Source organism: Hyperolius riggenbachi, chromosome 11, assembly GCF_040937935.1.
Source record: "Hyperolius riggenbachi isolate aHypRig1 chromosome 11, aHypRig1.pri, whole genome shotgun sequence".
Lineage (NCBI taxonomy): Eukaryota > Metazoa > Chordata > Amphibia > Anura > Hyperoliidae > Hyperolius > Hyperolius riggenbachi.
Window position 1 is genome coordinate 92,497,311 of NC_090656.1, and position 16,369 is coordinate 92,513,679.

General features: G+C 46.8%; 1 protein-coding gene across 5 annotated transcripts in view; it reads right to left on the reverse strand.

Annotated features, from left to right (window-relative positions):
- DNAJC24 (DnaJ heat shock protein family (Hsp40) member C24) overlaps positions 1-16,369 on the reverse strand; it is a 177,234-nt gene that overhangs the window by 57,002 nt on the left and 103,863 nt on the right. The window contains exon 3 of one of the 5 annotated variants that reach the window (XM_068260488.1): positions 16,005-16,083. The exons of the other annotated variants lie outside the window; for them this stretch is intronic. Within the exon in view, the coding sequence (XP_068116589.1) occupies positions 16,005-16,083 (79 nt within the window). The remainder of the gene's footprint in view (positions 1-16,004; positions 16,084-16,369) is intronic. 5 annotated transcript variants of the gene reach the window in all.

Genomic DNA, 16,369 nt, shown 5'->3' on the forward strand with positions numbered 1-16,369 from the left:
GTCCTTCCTCTCCCAACAGGGCATGGAGTCTTTCCTTGAGGAGCGTTTAAAAGAGTCTGTTGGAAATGAATGGCACGGCTTTCAAGTGATTCCACTGTCTAGGCAATCGTTGGAGAGGAAGGCACACATTGTGGTGCATAACGAGAGCATCCCGGTTAGGGACCTGATGACTTGGGTCCAACATTACGCGGACATAATGTCCCCGCCGCACAAGGTCCTGGATGAGCTCGGGATATGGTGGGGGGAGTATGAGGTGGCGATCAAGCTCCATGTAAAGGAGGGGGTCGTCACCCATATTCCCCGTTCCGCCCTCATAGGGCGGGACAAGGTTATCACATATTACCCGGGCCAGCCCAGGACCTGCAACAGGTGCGGGAAGCGGGGACATTTGGCCAGCGGCTGCCCAGATCCGAGGTGCAGCCGTTGTCAGGAATTCGGGCACTCTGCGTCCTCGTGTAAGAGGATAAAATGTAATTTCTGTTTTGATTTCGGCCATCCTTACACGGAGTGCCCGATTTCCTGGACGACGATGCCCTCGGATCTGAAGAGAGCCCTGTTGGCTAATATGGGAGAGAGCCAGGAAGTCCCAGTGTCTGCCCCCAGTGTGTCTGTTGAGTCTGCCTTAGCCGTTGATGTGTCTACGTCTGATGTTACCCCGTCATCTGTTGCCCCTTCCTCTGGTTCTCTTTCAGCCAGTAGGGCCTCAAATAGGCAGCCTGGACCTGAGTCATCGGCTCCCGCCCGGGGTGCTGCTCACGGTGACAGCAGCCCTCCTCCTAAGGAACAGCGACCCAAGCCTGTGAGGAGTAGGGGGGGAGGGGGTCTTAGACCTCTCTCTACCGCTTCTATAGAGGAACCTCTTAAGGCTCCTCGACCCACTCCCAGGAGGACGAAAGTCCCCCCTACCACCGGTCCTTCACCAGGTGGTTCTAACCTGCCCCCTCCCACCTCCGCCCCCTCAGCCCCTGTCACAACTCCCTCCCTTCCCGAGGGCCAAGTCCCTGCTGTCCCCCCCTCTTCCACTGGTCCCCCAGCCCCTGATACATCCCTCCTTATCCCTGAGTCCCCGGCCCCGGGGGTTCCCCCCCCTCTCCCTGACCCCCCTGACCCTGCCCTACCTCCCTTCCCTCCCCATGCCAAATCCACCTCTGAAACTCCTTTTGTCCCAACCTGTCCTATCCCGTCCGCATATGTATTTTCAAAGCCCATGCCGACTAATGCGGCCTCTTCTCCTTCGAACCGAGAGTCCTTATCCCAGGAGGATTTAGAATACCTGGAACAGAGGCTCAAAAAAAAGAAAAAGAAAGGTGTAAAGCCCCTAACCAAACCTCTCCTTGAAGAAAAAAGGGAGGCCAATAGGGCAGCTGCCTCTCAGAGAAGGCAGAAGGTTAAGAATTTGTATGCAACAAATCGTTTTGAAAAAGCAGCAAATCGCTTTGAAGTGTTGGCCACCTCTCCCCTTGCTTCGCAAGAGGAAGGGATGATCGTGGAAGTTTCAATGCCCGATGGGGGGGCATTGTAGCTTTGTGTTGATGTTTTTTTCTTTTTGTAAACGTTGTCTTTTATTTCTTTACTGTCTGTGTCCAAGAAAAGGTAAAGGGAAAAACCTTAAATTATTCTGATGGCTGTTCCCCCACCACTCATGCTGGCAACAATCAATGTGTCCAGCATCAAAATAACCAGGGCTCGAAGATTGGCTTTCTCGATTTTGGCTGTCCATGAGGCTGACGTGTTTTTCCTGCAAGAGACCAGGCTCACCTCTGCAGCCGATCTCTGGTCAGCTGAGAGAGACTGGGTGTCCGGTCCGAGTTTTTGGTCTCTTGCGGGAGAGCCTGGTAGTGGTGTGGCGGTCCTTTTTAGGGCCGACATGGTAACGTGCCGGCGAGTAATTGAGGTAGAGATGGGTAGGTGTCTGGTCTTGGACGTCTGCATGAGGGGGCAGGATCTCAGGCTAATCAACATCTATGCCGACCCCAAATGTTTAGGGGCGAGAAAGCGCCTCTTTATGCAGATCAGGCCATTCCTTTTTTCAGCCTATCCTGTGATCCTGGGCGGTGATTTTAACACCATCACTAGGGCCAAGGACAGGGCAAGGGCCCAGGTCCGGATAGGTACAGACAGTACGTATTTAGTTAGGCTAGCTAGGGAGGCTGATCTGGTGGATGTGCACGTTCGTCACTCCCCGGATCTCACGGGTTTCACTTTTTATCAAGGTAGTCGTAGATCTAGGTTAGATAGGTTTTTTTGTTTCGGAGAGCCTCATCACTTCAACTCCTAAATTGCTGGCGGTGGAGTTCTCTGATCACGTTATTCTGTCGGTGGGCTTGAATGCTTCAGATGCTCCTCCCAGAGGACGGGGTATTTGGAGGATGAATTCGACCTTGCTACTGGAGGATGAGGTGAGACAATCCTTTGAGGAGTTTTTTCAGGCACAGGTTACCATCCTGGACTGTTTTAACAATAGGTCTGAGTGGTGGGAAGAGGTCAAAAGACGTACTGTTGGACTTTTCAAGGGTCTAGCATTTCGTAGAAGTATTGATAGAAATCTCGCTTACCGGCGGCTAAGGGAGAGGTTGACTGTCCTCGTCTCTGAGGGCGGAGATCCGGGGGAGATCTCCGAGGTCAAACTTCAACTCAAGCAGCAGCAGTACGACCGGCTGGCTTCTTTAGCTCTGGAAAGGGATCATGGTAAATACTGCTCGCCAGACCCTTATCAGAGTTTTAAACAAAGTGCAGCGCTTAAGACGGTCATTGGTCTCAGGGATGCCTCGGGATCTCTGGTGAAGTCCAGGTCAGGGATCCTAGGCGTCGCTAGAGAGTTTTATGCTGATTTGCTTGGGGAGAAACCACTTGATCAGGCGAGGATGGAGGACTTCTTGGGTTCTACACCAGGTCTGGGAGATGTGGACATTTCTGCTCTAGATTTGACCTCAGAAATCACCGCAGATGAAGTAGCAAGGGCCATTGGTGGCCTTGCGCCTAAAAAGACCCCGGGTCCAGATGGACTGACGGCTGAGTTTTACAAGGCCTTCGTGTCCATCTTGGCCCCTCAATTGGCCGGTGCTTTTAATGACTGCCTTGCTGAGGGCCAGTTACCGCCCTCCATGAGGCAATCTGCGGTGATTCTGTTGTCAAAAGGTTGTGACCCTGAGATGATTGGGAATTGGCGTCCCATCAGCCTTCTCAACGTCGACAGGAAGATCTTGGCAAAAATTTTGTTCTGGCGTTTGTCCCAGGTGACAGATGTACTTTCTCGCGATCAGCATTGTTCTGTTGTGGGTAGGAGCACACTCTCAGCATTGTTGGCTGTCCGGGAAGGCCTGGAACGGTGCAGGGCTGAAGGTTGGGGAAAGTACTTGCTGACGTTGGATCAGTCTAAGGCTTTTGATCGAGTCAATCACCAGTACCTATGGCGACTGCTTACTGTGTACGGTTTGCAGGGGGGGTTTGTCAATTGGCTACGGACTTTGTACAGAGAGGCAGAAAGTTTCATGTTGATCAATGGATGGGTCGGTCAGCCTTTCGAGGTGAGCTCGGGGGTCCGCCAGGGGTGTCCGCTGAGTTCCTTGCTGTACGTGTTTGCCATCGACCCCTTCGTGAGGAGGCTAGATGGCAGCGTGCTTAGTGGGGTTCCGACTGGCATCCCTGGGAGCTCGCCTTTGAAGGTTATAGCCTACGCTGATGATGTCACCGTGGTGGTCTCTGATGCAGAGGAGGCGTCGGTGGTTGCGGATGAGATCTCTAGGTACTCATTGGCGTCTGGTTCAGAGATCAATCCAGATAAATGTGATACGCTGTGGATGGGAAAAATTGGAGAGTCCTTTCGACTTCCTGGATCATTTCCCACGCCTCAAGAAGAAATTAAAATCCTAGGCATCAAATTCGGCCCAGGCGATTATGGCCTGCGAAATTGGGAGAGCAAGCTGTCTGATGTCGACAGGAAAGTGGTACGCTGGAAAGGTTGGAGTTTGACCTACAGGGAAAGAGTTGACTTGATCAAAACCTACTTGGTGCCAATATTGTTATATGTCAGCTATGTTGCGATTTTGCCAGTATCTCTGTACACCAGGGTCAACAATTTGTTTTTCCTAATGTTGTGGGGAAACAGATTGAACCAGGTGCGAAGAAATGTCACCTACAAAACTAGGTGAGAGGGTGGCTTAGGCATGGTCAACCCGATTGTTTTTTTCTCTCTAATTTTTATTAAATACAACATTGGTAGCATGCTTTTAGAGAGCCCGCCTAGTTGGGTAGAGATCTTCCAGATCTGGTGTGAGCCTTACCTTAGAGAATGGAAGAGCGGTGGCCCAGTGAAGAGTCTGAGAATACGTCGTGACTATCTTCCGGCCTATGTTTTACCGTGCTTGAAGAAACTGTTGCAGTGGGGATTGACGGTGGAGGACATCAAATCGGTTGACAGGAGAGTCCTGTTGGCTAGAGTGATGGACTCATACTTTCATGACTCTCTGGCCTTGAGGGATTGCCCAGGCACAATTTTGGAGGACGGTTTGCGTTTGCTGAATTCACCACGGGTTCCGAATAAATTGTGGGACATCGCCTGGCTCACCTTCCAGGGTAGACTCTATGTTGGGGGGAACATGAGGTGTCGGGATGTGGCAAACCGTGCGTGTCCTCGGCAGGAATGTCCTGTTGAGGAGACCATGGACCATTTCCTGATGGCATGTCCTTTCAACATAGAAGTATATGAACAAGTGGGGAGGGCCCTCAATATCCCGTTCCTGGCGCACCTCAGTTATGCCGAGTGGGCCTATGGGGCTTTCAATCAGCGCCAGGGATATGATTTGTGCACGTTATATGTAGTTAGCTTAGTAGTTAGGAGACACTTGTGGTTGGCACGGTGTGATTTAGCTATTAGGAAGCAACTCTTGCCCGTCCAGGTGGTGGTGAGCAACATTCTGGGTGAGGTGGGGACCATTCGGGACTTGGAGAGGAAGAAGCTGGGGAGAGGGGCTTGGGTTCTGGCGTGGCAGAACATTAAGCCTCCTTGAACTGGTGGAAGTCTCTCCTGGGTGCAGAGCTTTTTCTATCTCTTCTTCTTTCACTGTAGTTTTTGATTTTTCCTTGTATTTTTGAAGTCTGGCCGCAGGCACAAGGGGAGTGTCCCTTTATGTTTCATTTTACGTGTTGGTGAGGTCTTGTCTCATCAGGGATTTTATTTTTGATTTCTGTCCCGTACTATGTAGGTCCTCAGTCTTATGTTGTTCTCATTATGCGGGCGTAAAAGTCTCGCGGTGTGCATGTGGAATGTATGGCGTGATGTAGGTTGTCTTTCACTTTTGGTGGTGGTGTATGTTACATGTCTTTTATTTCCTTTCTTTAAAATTTTTTGTCTTGTCGTATGTATGGCGTAGTGTAGGTGTTGACTTGTGTTCTTTTTTAGGTGGTGGTTAATGTTATGTGTTTTTCATTTCTTTTTTTGTCTGGTTATCCTGTTGGTTTGAATGTGAATGCGTGATGTCCCCCCATCAATTAAGTCTGGATATGCTGGTTATTTTGTTATATGGAGTAAATTTGTCTAGTTTTGTACATTTGTGGAGTACAAATTGTGCTGAATAATTTGCACTTATTATGGTGGCAGTTTGATGGGATAGATTATCCTATAGTCCTTTTGTTTATACAACATGTGTTGCATACTTTTATTTTTTCTTAAACAGTATGTTATGTGTTGCCATGCTTGGATTTAATGGCATATTTTTATTCTACTTATTTATTGTATGCCACTTGAGTTTTCTTAATAAAAAAAAGTCCATTGGAGGCACAGTACAAGCACTTACACATATGGTGGACTACAAGGTTAAATATACCTTACGGCTGCATAGCCAGGCTGGACAAATACCTGGTACAGTATCCAGGGCTCCTTAAAAACTGCAGCCGTCACTGAATAGAGGCAGCCACTTGCTTCCTGCAAGTGGCTCTGATACTTGCGCGGGTGAGAATTACAGCATGTCCTGCAAAACTTTCTGCTCCCACTTGAGCCAATCATGAGTCCTCTCTTCAAAATGCAGCCGATCATAATAAGCTACTCATATCTGTAATGTAAGTGGCTCTGATACCTTTGCAGATGGGACTTAACACTCTCCTCTCCACTCTCCTTTGTTTTGCAGCAAGTAGGCCCGCTCTGATCTGCACTACACGTGAAAGTTGCCTGCACTGCGCTCCATGCGCTACCAGTGCCATCACTAACAAAGGAATAGATACCCGGAATTGCGTACAATCCCGTGGGAGGACTGTGACGATACTTTTATCTGTGATTGCAAAGTGGAAGTGGTAAAACTGCACCCTCTTGTTTACATTCACATTATTCCTCATGATCCCCCGGCTGCTTATTTGTACAGGTACAAGGCACAATAGTTGTTGGGATTATTTGTACAGTACTGTATATCCAGCACTGGTGCCATTCTTCTTGTCCTACAAATGTTATCAAGCACCAACAAGCTTGCAACCAGCCTGAAGAGAGCAGAAGACCATGGGTTTTACACTGACATATGACGCATGCGCTGTCCACTGTTTACTATATCCACAGTCAGAGTGAAGTAGGGGCCAAAAGACATGTTTACTATAACAGAAGTTTTATTATAACAGAGTTTACTATAACAGGTGTTGCTTCCATAGACTTATAAATTGACCTGGAGAGGTAGTTTACTATATCCAAATTATTATGAACAAAGAATGAGGATTGGCTATTGGGTGCATGAGAAAATATAAAACAGCTTTATTGAGTATCAAATCTAAAAACCTTCACATCATACAAATATTATATAATCTAGAGATATAAAACTATGGCTCAATTCCCTCAGGCATCGCCCAATGGAAAAAATAGAGGCTGCAGTCCTCAAAAAATCCCCATATAGGAGTCCCACTCATAGGACCATGGAAAAAAGCAATACAAATGGATCAATGGATGCCCTGACGCTGGTATGTTATTGCATATGACTCCAAAGGCAGTGTGGAACAGAACCTCCGTAGACAAATGGGCATTTGGTACCAAATCTTGGAGTAATCCAAAGCATGCAGCTGCAACAGTTTCCAAGCATAAATTGTGTAGATTTATCACATGCAATAGGATGAAGTAAGCCAAACCAATAGACAGCTTCAAGCTTGGCAAGCAAAGATGTTAGTATGTATTAGCATTAGATGTCACGACAGGTCAAAATTCATATAGTGTCCACAGTATGGATGCTAGAATATCCCCCAATCGCAGGGACAATAGGAACAAAAAACCGCTTGATGCAGAGCATGACACCTGGATGGTTTATTGCAAAAGCATGGATAGCGTAGCGTAGTGAACTGCTACGCTATCCATGCTTTTGCAATAAACCATCCAGGTGTCATGCTCTGCATCAAGCGGTTTTTTGTTCCTATTGTCCCTGCGATTGGGGGATATTCTAGCATCCATACTGTGGACACTATATGAATTTTGACCTGTCGTGACATCTAATGCTAATACATACTAACATCTTTGCTTGCCAAGCTTGAAGCTGTCTATTGGTTTGGCTTACTTCATCCTATTGCATGTGATAAATCTACACAATTTATGCTTGGAAACTGTTGCAGCTGCATGCTTTGGATTACTCCAAGATTTGGTACCAAATGCCCATTTGTCTACGGAGGTTCTGTTCCACACTGCCTTTGGAGTCATATGCAATAACATACCAGCGTCAGGGCATCCATTGATCCATTTGTATTGCTTTTTTCCATGGTCCTATGAGTGGGACTCCTATATGGGGATTTTTTGAGGACTGCAGCCTCTATTTTTTCCATTGGGCGATGCCTGAGGGAATTGAGCCATAGTTTTATATCTCTAGATTATATAATATTTGTATGATGTGAAGGTTTTTAGATTTGATACTCAATAAAGCTGTTTTATATTTTCTCATGCACCCAATAGCCAATCCTCATTCTTTGTTCATAATAATTTAATACTGTTGGCAGGATGCATGAGAACATTGTTATTGCAATCTAATGTGAAATTTATAGCCAATTGTCATCCCATTTGACCATTTCTTTCCCATTTTTGTGAGTTGTGTGATACTATATCCAAATGTTTACTATAACCAGATTATACTGTACTATGTATAAAGTAGTCAGACTAATAGTTATCCACTGTTTGCAGGCCCAAGTTGTTCAACTCAGAAATGGCTGGACAGCTTCGAGGCATAGAAGTCTGTATACCTCTCATGCTTTGGCCTTCACTGCTTCAGATTGTCACAGTGGCTCTGAATTCTCCTCCATTTTCTGTAATAGTTTCTTCCATGATTTCATGCCAGTCTCATCTGCTGGAGAATCAGGGAACCTCATGCAGGGAGGTCCTAAAAGAATACTTAGGTTATTTCTGCATAGCCTAAGTAAAGAGGTCCTTCAAGATTCCAGCAGTACTGTTACTTCTGTTTTCTATTCTGGTTGCTCAATTTTTCTTTTTCTCCATTACTAACTACACCAGTCTGCTGCTTTCTGCTATCTTCTGCTGAAATAACTGCTGCTGGTCCCAATGCACAGCTACCGTTAATGCCTATCTGCCTTTTACCTTCTGACCTTTTCCTGACTTAGGCCTGGTTAGGCATTTTGGTAAGGCATGTATTGTGCGATACGTAAAAACATCAGAAGGGCATAGACTGCACTGTCTGACACTTTCACTTTATGCCTTGCGATATTGCACTGCTGCACGCATTTGTGGAAAAACGCTTTGTTGACAATTCACTGTAGTGAATGGGATCAGCAGCCAAGTGCACCCAAACACAGATGGCGTGTGATTGTATGCGTTGCATTCCGAACACACAGCCTTCTATGTTTTCTAATGTGAATAAAGCCTTAAAGGACAACTGAAGTTAGAAGAATATGGAGGCTGCCATATTATTTTTACTTTTAAACAATGCCAGTTGCCTGGCAGCCCAGCTGATCTATTTGGCTGCAGTAGTGTCTAAATACCACCAGAAACAAGCATGCAGCTAATCTTGTCAGTTCTGGCAAAAATGTCAGAGACACTTGATCTGCTGCATGCTTGTTTAGGGTCTATTGCTAAAAGTATTTGAGGCAGAGGATCAGCAGGATAGCCAGGCAACTGGTATTGCTTAAAGGGGAACTGAAGTAAGAGGTATACGGAGTAGGCCTGAACGATTTTAGGAAAAGATTGAATCGCACGATTTCTGTCCGAAATTGCGATTTCGATTCGATTCACGATTTTCTTTAAATCAAGCCTTAGCACTGAATTCACAATGAATAGGAAGGAATATGAAGGAAATACAAAGCAATAGGAAGGAAATGAATACCACCTTATTTTGTACACATTCAAAGTGCCCCACTGCAGCTTTGCAGGCTGCAAAAAGAATAGATCACCACAGTCCCACCACAGCAGTTATCATCATTGTCATGCTGATGGAGGCAGAGGCGGTACACAACTTGAAAGACAGGCGTGCAGGCGGAGTCTGCTGACCATGACACAGTTTGATTGAGATGCATGCGGGCGGAGTCTGCCGTCCGACCAGAAAATGATGTATAAGCGCTGGGAAGAGTGAGCCATGAGCGACAGCCTGTGGGCAGAGTTTGCCGCCCTTAATACAAAATAGTCTTGCTTGAAGTGAGCCGCCCCAAGAGTCAGAGCCTACTGCACGTGACACATCGTGACTGCCTGGCGAGCGGGCGGAGTCTGTCGCCCGCCCAGCTAGTGATGTAGAGGTACTGGGAGGAGACAGCCACCGCTAGTGTGAGAGCCTGTGGGCAGAGTTTGCTATGCTGATTGGCTGCACACTAGTAGGCGGAAGTTGGGGGAGAGATTGAGCCGCTTCCATTAAGGCGACAAAGTACTGGCACTGAGCCGCCTCTAACCGCTGCTGCACTGAGCGGTAGCGGGGAATGCTGGGCTGACTGAAGAGGGGGATAAAAATCGCCGCTATGGCGATCACGGAATCGTCAATTCCGTGATCGCGATTTCGATCCAAAAACGGTTTATCGTTCAGGCCTAATACGGAGGCTGCCATATTCATTTCCTTTTAATCAATACCAGTTGCCTGGCAGTCCTGCTGCAGTAGTATCTGAATAACACCAGAAACAAGCATGTAGCTAGTCTTGTCAGATCTAACTTTAAAGTCAGAAACAGCTGATCTGCTGCATGATTGTTCAGGGGCTATGGCTAATCGTATTAGAGGCAGAGGATCAGCAGGACTGCCAGGCAACTGGTATTGCTTAAAAGGAAATAAACATGGCATCCTCCATATACCTCTCTCTTCAGTTCCCCTTTAAAAGGAAATAAATATGGCAGCCTACATAACCCTCTCGCTTTAGTTGTCCTTTAAACATTGTTTTATGTTACTTTTCTTAGTTGGTTTGCCAGCAATTACTAGGAAGGCAAACAGAGTTATAACCACAAAGATGTCAGGCAACAGAATTTCCCATCATCCCTTGCCCTGTGGTAAAAACCTGGTTCTCAACATACCCTGTACCTCAGCATAAAACCGCAGCAATGGAAATCTACAAAGAGAATACACACAACTAAAGAACTATTCCCGATCAGTAAAACTCCTCTGTAAAAATTTTTTTTCAAAAGGAGATTGATTTCGTACATTTGTATTTGTTCTAATTATGATCGTTTTCTGTTCCCTTTCCCAGTATTTCCTGCATCTGTATTTATTCTTATGATCGCTCTGCTGAATGACAGGCCCATCCCACCACGCAAGCAGCATCTCTATTGCTTTGACTGTAATCGTTCTCAAGCATTTGGAAAATAAGAATATTCAAATAACATTAAATAAAAGAAAGAATCACAAAAGAAAAAAAAAACACACAAAGGCACTTTTCCCCTTATTTTTACAGGTCTCATTTCTGTACACAGTAATTTCCATACACACAACAGCTGCAGGCTCATTCCAAAATGCCTCCGCACTGACCCAAGAATTCCAGCCGATTTAAAATGGGCGAAGAAAAATTCGTAGTGATGGGGTCGGACAATGGCTCTGAATTAGTTTCATGGAGTTATTGTCTCTGCAACAATTGTCTAAGCAGTCATCACTTGGAATAATGTAAATTCATATCCACTTTCTAACAAGCCAAGCTCCTCATTTCCATAGAGATTTGGCGCACTGCCACAGCTACCCAGTTCTCTATTTACTCCTAATTTACGTTTCCACCGGGGCACCTCTTAGACTAAACACGGAAACGATGTGCCGTTCATCAGATCTAGTTTAAAGCTTCAGCTGTATTAACCAGCACTGGGCACTGGGAGACCATGGCGGTAAAGTACATCACTGCACAGACAGTCAGTGGTAGTCAGGTGCATGAAGTATGAGCCGACCACAGTAGCCTTAATTCAGCCAAGACCGCAGTCAGTTCTCTGTAGAGAGGGTGACCTTTAGCAGCTGATTTCAACACGACCAATCCCAGATTCTTCCTAGCAAAAGGGGAGGGCAGGGACGAAGCAGGTAAAAAGGGCAGCAATGCTAAAAGACGCAATTGGTGTCAATTAAGGAAAACTTGGGTGCCCGGATACGCCCGTTAAAAATAGGCCACATAATACAGCCACAATTTGCATAGCAGGAAGCCCCGGGATGTGCTATTTTATCCGCACCTCTGGGTGCACAAATTTCCAGCCATTGCCAATAGCTCTGAGGAAGCCGATTACCGTACTTGGCAAATCGCGATAGCAGAGGTAGGTTACACGGGGAAGGTGTCCTTTTGTGAGTCTTTCATTACCTCACTGCATTTTGACTGTCACTTTCTATTGTCAATATTCTAATATTGAATCTTTGGTTATTGATTTCATCTCCTTGCAGCGTCTGGTCTTGGCATTAGCACTTTCTATTTCTACTGTGTGTTTTCTACTTCTATTTCCATCATCATATTTATATTCTTCACTGTTATTGTTACCAATTAAGTCAGCTTATTTTGCACTCTATGGGCTTGATTCACAAAGCCGTGTGATAACTTATGACGGTCGCGCTAGCGTTTTGCGCGCGCTATATCGCGACTATTTTCATATGAAAATATGCGTTCTCACGTGAAAACGTTACGCGCGTTTTAGCGCTACCGCGACCGTGATAAGAGTTATCACGCCTTTGTGAATCAAGCCCTATGTCACTAGCAGCACTTTATGTATCCCTTGGAGGACCCCCTGTGACATATGATTATATTGGCTTGTATTTATGAATAGGTATGCCCTACCTAGGGCTGCATGGTTTTTCGGTTTAAAACCGAAACCGCGGTTCGTGGCAAGACGATCTGCTGATCGTCAGTGCCTTCGGTTTTTCGGTCCGCTGTCTGTAATACTTTGCTTCTGGCCCCGCTGTGCGCGGATTGGCAAGAAGCAGTGAATATGTATGAGTGTTAATGAGCGGGGGGCGGATCCACTCGAGCAAGCAGCCGGGCACATCAGTGTTCTCCCCAGGCCTAATTAGGTGGGCGGGCCGCCCGGCTGTTTTGAGACCCCGCCCGGGTGCTTTCCAAGGCCCGCCTGCATTTACACAAAGTTCTGCTCGCTGCTGTCCGCTCGCACGGTGCGAGTCTCCCACTGCATACTAGCCGTTCCCAGTTCCGGCTGCGCTGCCCGCCCGCATTTACACAAAGTTCTGCTCGCTGCTGTCCGCTCGCACGGTGCGAGTCTCCCACTGCATACTAGCCGTTCCCAGTTCCGGCTGCGCTGCCCGCCCGCATTTACACAAAGTTCTGCTCGCTGCTGTCCGCTCGCACGGTGCGAGTCTCCCACTGCATACTAGCCGTTCCCAGTTCCGGCTGCGCTGCCCGCCCGCATTTACACAAAGTTCTGCTCGCTGCTGTCCGCTCGCACGGTGCGAGTCTCCCACTGCATACTAGCCGTTCCCAGTTCCGGCTGCGCTGCCCGCCCGCATTTACACAAAGTTCTGCTCGCTGCTGTCCGCTCGCACGGTGCGGGTCTCCCACTGCATACTAGCCGTTCCCAGTTCCGGCTGCACTGCCCGCCCGTAGAGTTCCTCGTCAGACCTCCAGATCAGCGGCAGCCTGCAGGGATATGAGAGAGGAGCAATGTGCGGTGACGCGCCATAGACTTCAAATGTAGGAAGTGGCATCACTTGTATTGAAGTCTATGGCGCGTTACTGTACATCGCTCCCCTCTCTCACCCCTGCGGGTTTGACACTGATCTGAAGGTCTGACGGGCGGGCAGCGCAGCCTGAACTAGGGAACACATCCTCCAGTACTTCCTTCCCCGTCCGTAGAGCGTCTTAGCCAGTGCTCCCCTGTCTGATCTCTCCTCGCAGCCGATCATGGCTTTAAAGATTGTCACCGGGCTCCAGCAGAAGCTCCAATGCACGCAGAACTTTTAGAGCGTCATGGAGTGCACAGAGGCCAGCGAGCGACAGGAAGGTGTGCTGGTGGTCGGGGGATGGGCGCTATTACATGAAGGCCATCCATCCAGCTCATCATCCAGATCCCGGCTGCCAAAGGGGTGAGCAGAAGGAGGGGGTGACATAGGGGAGGGGGAGGTGTAAGAGTGCAAGCTCACTGGATCGTGCCAGAGGGGTGTAATAATCATAGTGGTATAGAATGGTTGTAGTAATGCGTGGACTGCAATGTATGTGCTGTAATGTATTTTCCTGTGCTGTAATGTAAGGAGGGTGATGGGATGTTATCACTAAAAAGCTATGGAGCCTGTAGGTCGGTGTAGTAATATGTGGAGTGTGGTTGGTGCTCTATGGGGGCTTACTGAATGCAATAATATGTGGAATGTGATAGTAGTGCAGTAGTGTATGAAATGTGTTTGAGTGCAATAATCTGTGTTATAAGGACTCAGTATTGTTTGCGTTGTCTATTCGGAGATGTGTGGAGCTGCAGTAATGTATTAGGCGAGGGTAATGGGGGTGAAGGGATGCATGGGATGTGATAAGGAGCACAAGGGTGCATGGGACGTGATAGGGGGTACAGTAATGCATGGGACCTGATAGGAGGTGCAGGGATGCATGGGACGTGGTAGGGGTTGCAGTACTGGATGATATGCAATATGGGGTACAGGAATGCATGGGTTGATAGGAGTTGCAGTAATGCATGGGACATGATGGGGGGGGGGGGGGGGGTGCTGGGAAGCATGGGCCATGATAGAGGGTGCAGGGATGAATGGGCCATGATAAAGGGTGCAGGGATGTCCTATGCTGTAAGCAGCGTTGCCGGCCCTGCATTTCCCCGGTTGCGCCCCACCCGGCTACTTTTTCATGCCACCCGGCTGGAAAAAAATCCTGGGGAGAACACTGCACATACAGCATTACCAATCACTGGCTAGCGATGGAATGACGGCAGCGGTAGGCGGAGCTGTATGCTCTGTACAGCTCCGCCGGGCACATACAGCAGCATTACCAATCACTGGCTAGCGAAGGAATGACGGCAGTGGTAGGCGGAGCTGAACAAAAGCATCCAGCTCCGCCTACCGCTGCCGTCATTCCATCGCTAGCCAGTGATTGGTAATGCTGTATGTGCCCAGCCGCTTGCTCGTGTGGATCCGCCCCCCCCCCCCCCCCCCCGCTCATTAACACTCATACATATTCACTGCTTCTGGCCAATCCCCCCCCCCCAGCTTTTGAAATAAATAAATAAATAAAAATCGTGGAAAAATCGAAATTGCAATTTCTGAGAGAGAAATCGCAATTTCGATTTTTCCCTAAAATCATGCAGCCCTATCTTCAATATTTTTGGTTTTAATTGTTTTTAAAACTTGATTGTTCAATAAAGATGATTATTATTGTGCCTAGATCAGTTGGGTGCGACGTTTTTTAAGGTATTCTTTACCTTGATGTTCTCTTGTGCCGTTTATACCATTTTGCACATTCTGGTTATATACTAGGCGTTACAATAATAATATTTTTTACGCCAGTATAATAACCCTTGTAGATGATGGTGCTGTCCAGGAAAAAAAAAATTGTGTGATACTACAATAGTTTGAGGCCAATTTTTGGTGGGAACCAATTAACTTATCGGTACATGTAGGATGTGGAAGAGCAAACACAGGGATAACATACAGACACTCCATAGATAGTACTCAGACCAGGACCAGTGCAGCAAGTTGAGGGGGCTAGCCACTATGCCAACATGTTGCTCCAGATATTAAAGGAATGGAATATAGATAGAACCAACAATCAGATCAGATGCGTAGATAAATCACAGGTATCCTGTCACACAGAGTCATGTGTAACAATGGTGGCTTGCACGGAGCGGCAGGACGCGCTGCCAGCAGGCAAGCCTATGACACCTGCTACTATACAGTTATGTACATGTACAGGCTGCTGAAGAGGACCACATTCAAACAGAAAGCAAGCCATTATCAGATCTATTTGGGGAACAAAGTATGTGATGAAATATAATCACATAATTGATTGTGACCAGGCCCGGATTTCTGCAAAAGCCACAAAAGGCCATGGCCTAGGGCGATAAAATCAGATAAGATCAGAAGGGCGGCATGACTTGGAGAGAGAAGAGGTCAAATGTCAAAGTAAATCATCTCCCCTGTTCCCGCAGTGCAGCCAGCCAGCGCCCTGCTCTGCACTAATAGATGAATTCCAGAGTTCCTGTATGTGTTATAACAATCAGGATCAATCATAACTGTCACCTGATGATTCAATTATCTATATGATCGCCATACAGTACAAGTGGATGTGAGAAATACCAGGGATTTACATTACAAAGCAGATAAAACTAAGTTCCGCTGAGTTCTAATGCAGGCATTCACAAACATTTCTGCTAGTTTCTTTGTATTCTTTTTTACAGCTGTGACACTGACCCCAGCAGTTGTAAATTACACTTTCTTATCTAGCCGTAATTTATTGCTTTTTTTTCTTCCTAGCCAGTGATCTCCTCTCTGCTTAAGTTAACTCTTTCCTGACTCATTTTCTGTCCGTCAGCTCCGACCATCTATGAGAACTGCTGCAGCCTGGAATAAAAATGCTGTATGCTTCCCTTTCATTGCTAAACTGTCACTGTCACCTGAGCTGTTACTACCTCTATGCTAGTGTGTATGGTTTGGCATCCTGCTTACCTGTAGCAGTGAAGCATTGCACCATCTTAGCCATCAGCAAAAGCAGAGAGTTTTGAATCAGGATGATACCATTTATTGGCTTAAAAAAAAAAAAAAAAGTAGTAATCGTTCTGCTAATAAACCTTCTTCAGACTTTGTTCCTGTATACTGTCAGTATGTTAGAGCGCACCACCATATGTACATTCAGCATTCAAAAGAGATACATAGATTTTTCAGCAAATATAAATAAATGTCATTCAGATGCTTTAAAGAGAATCTGTATTGTTAAAATCGCACAAAAGTAAACATACCAGTGCGTTAGGGGACATCTCCTATTACCCTCTGTCACAATTTCGCCGCTCCTCGCCGCATTAAAGAGTAACTGT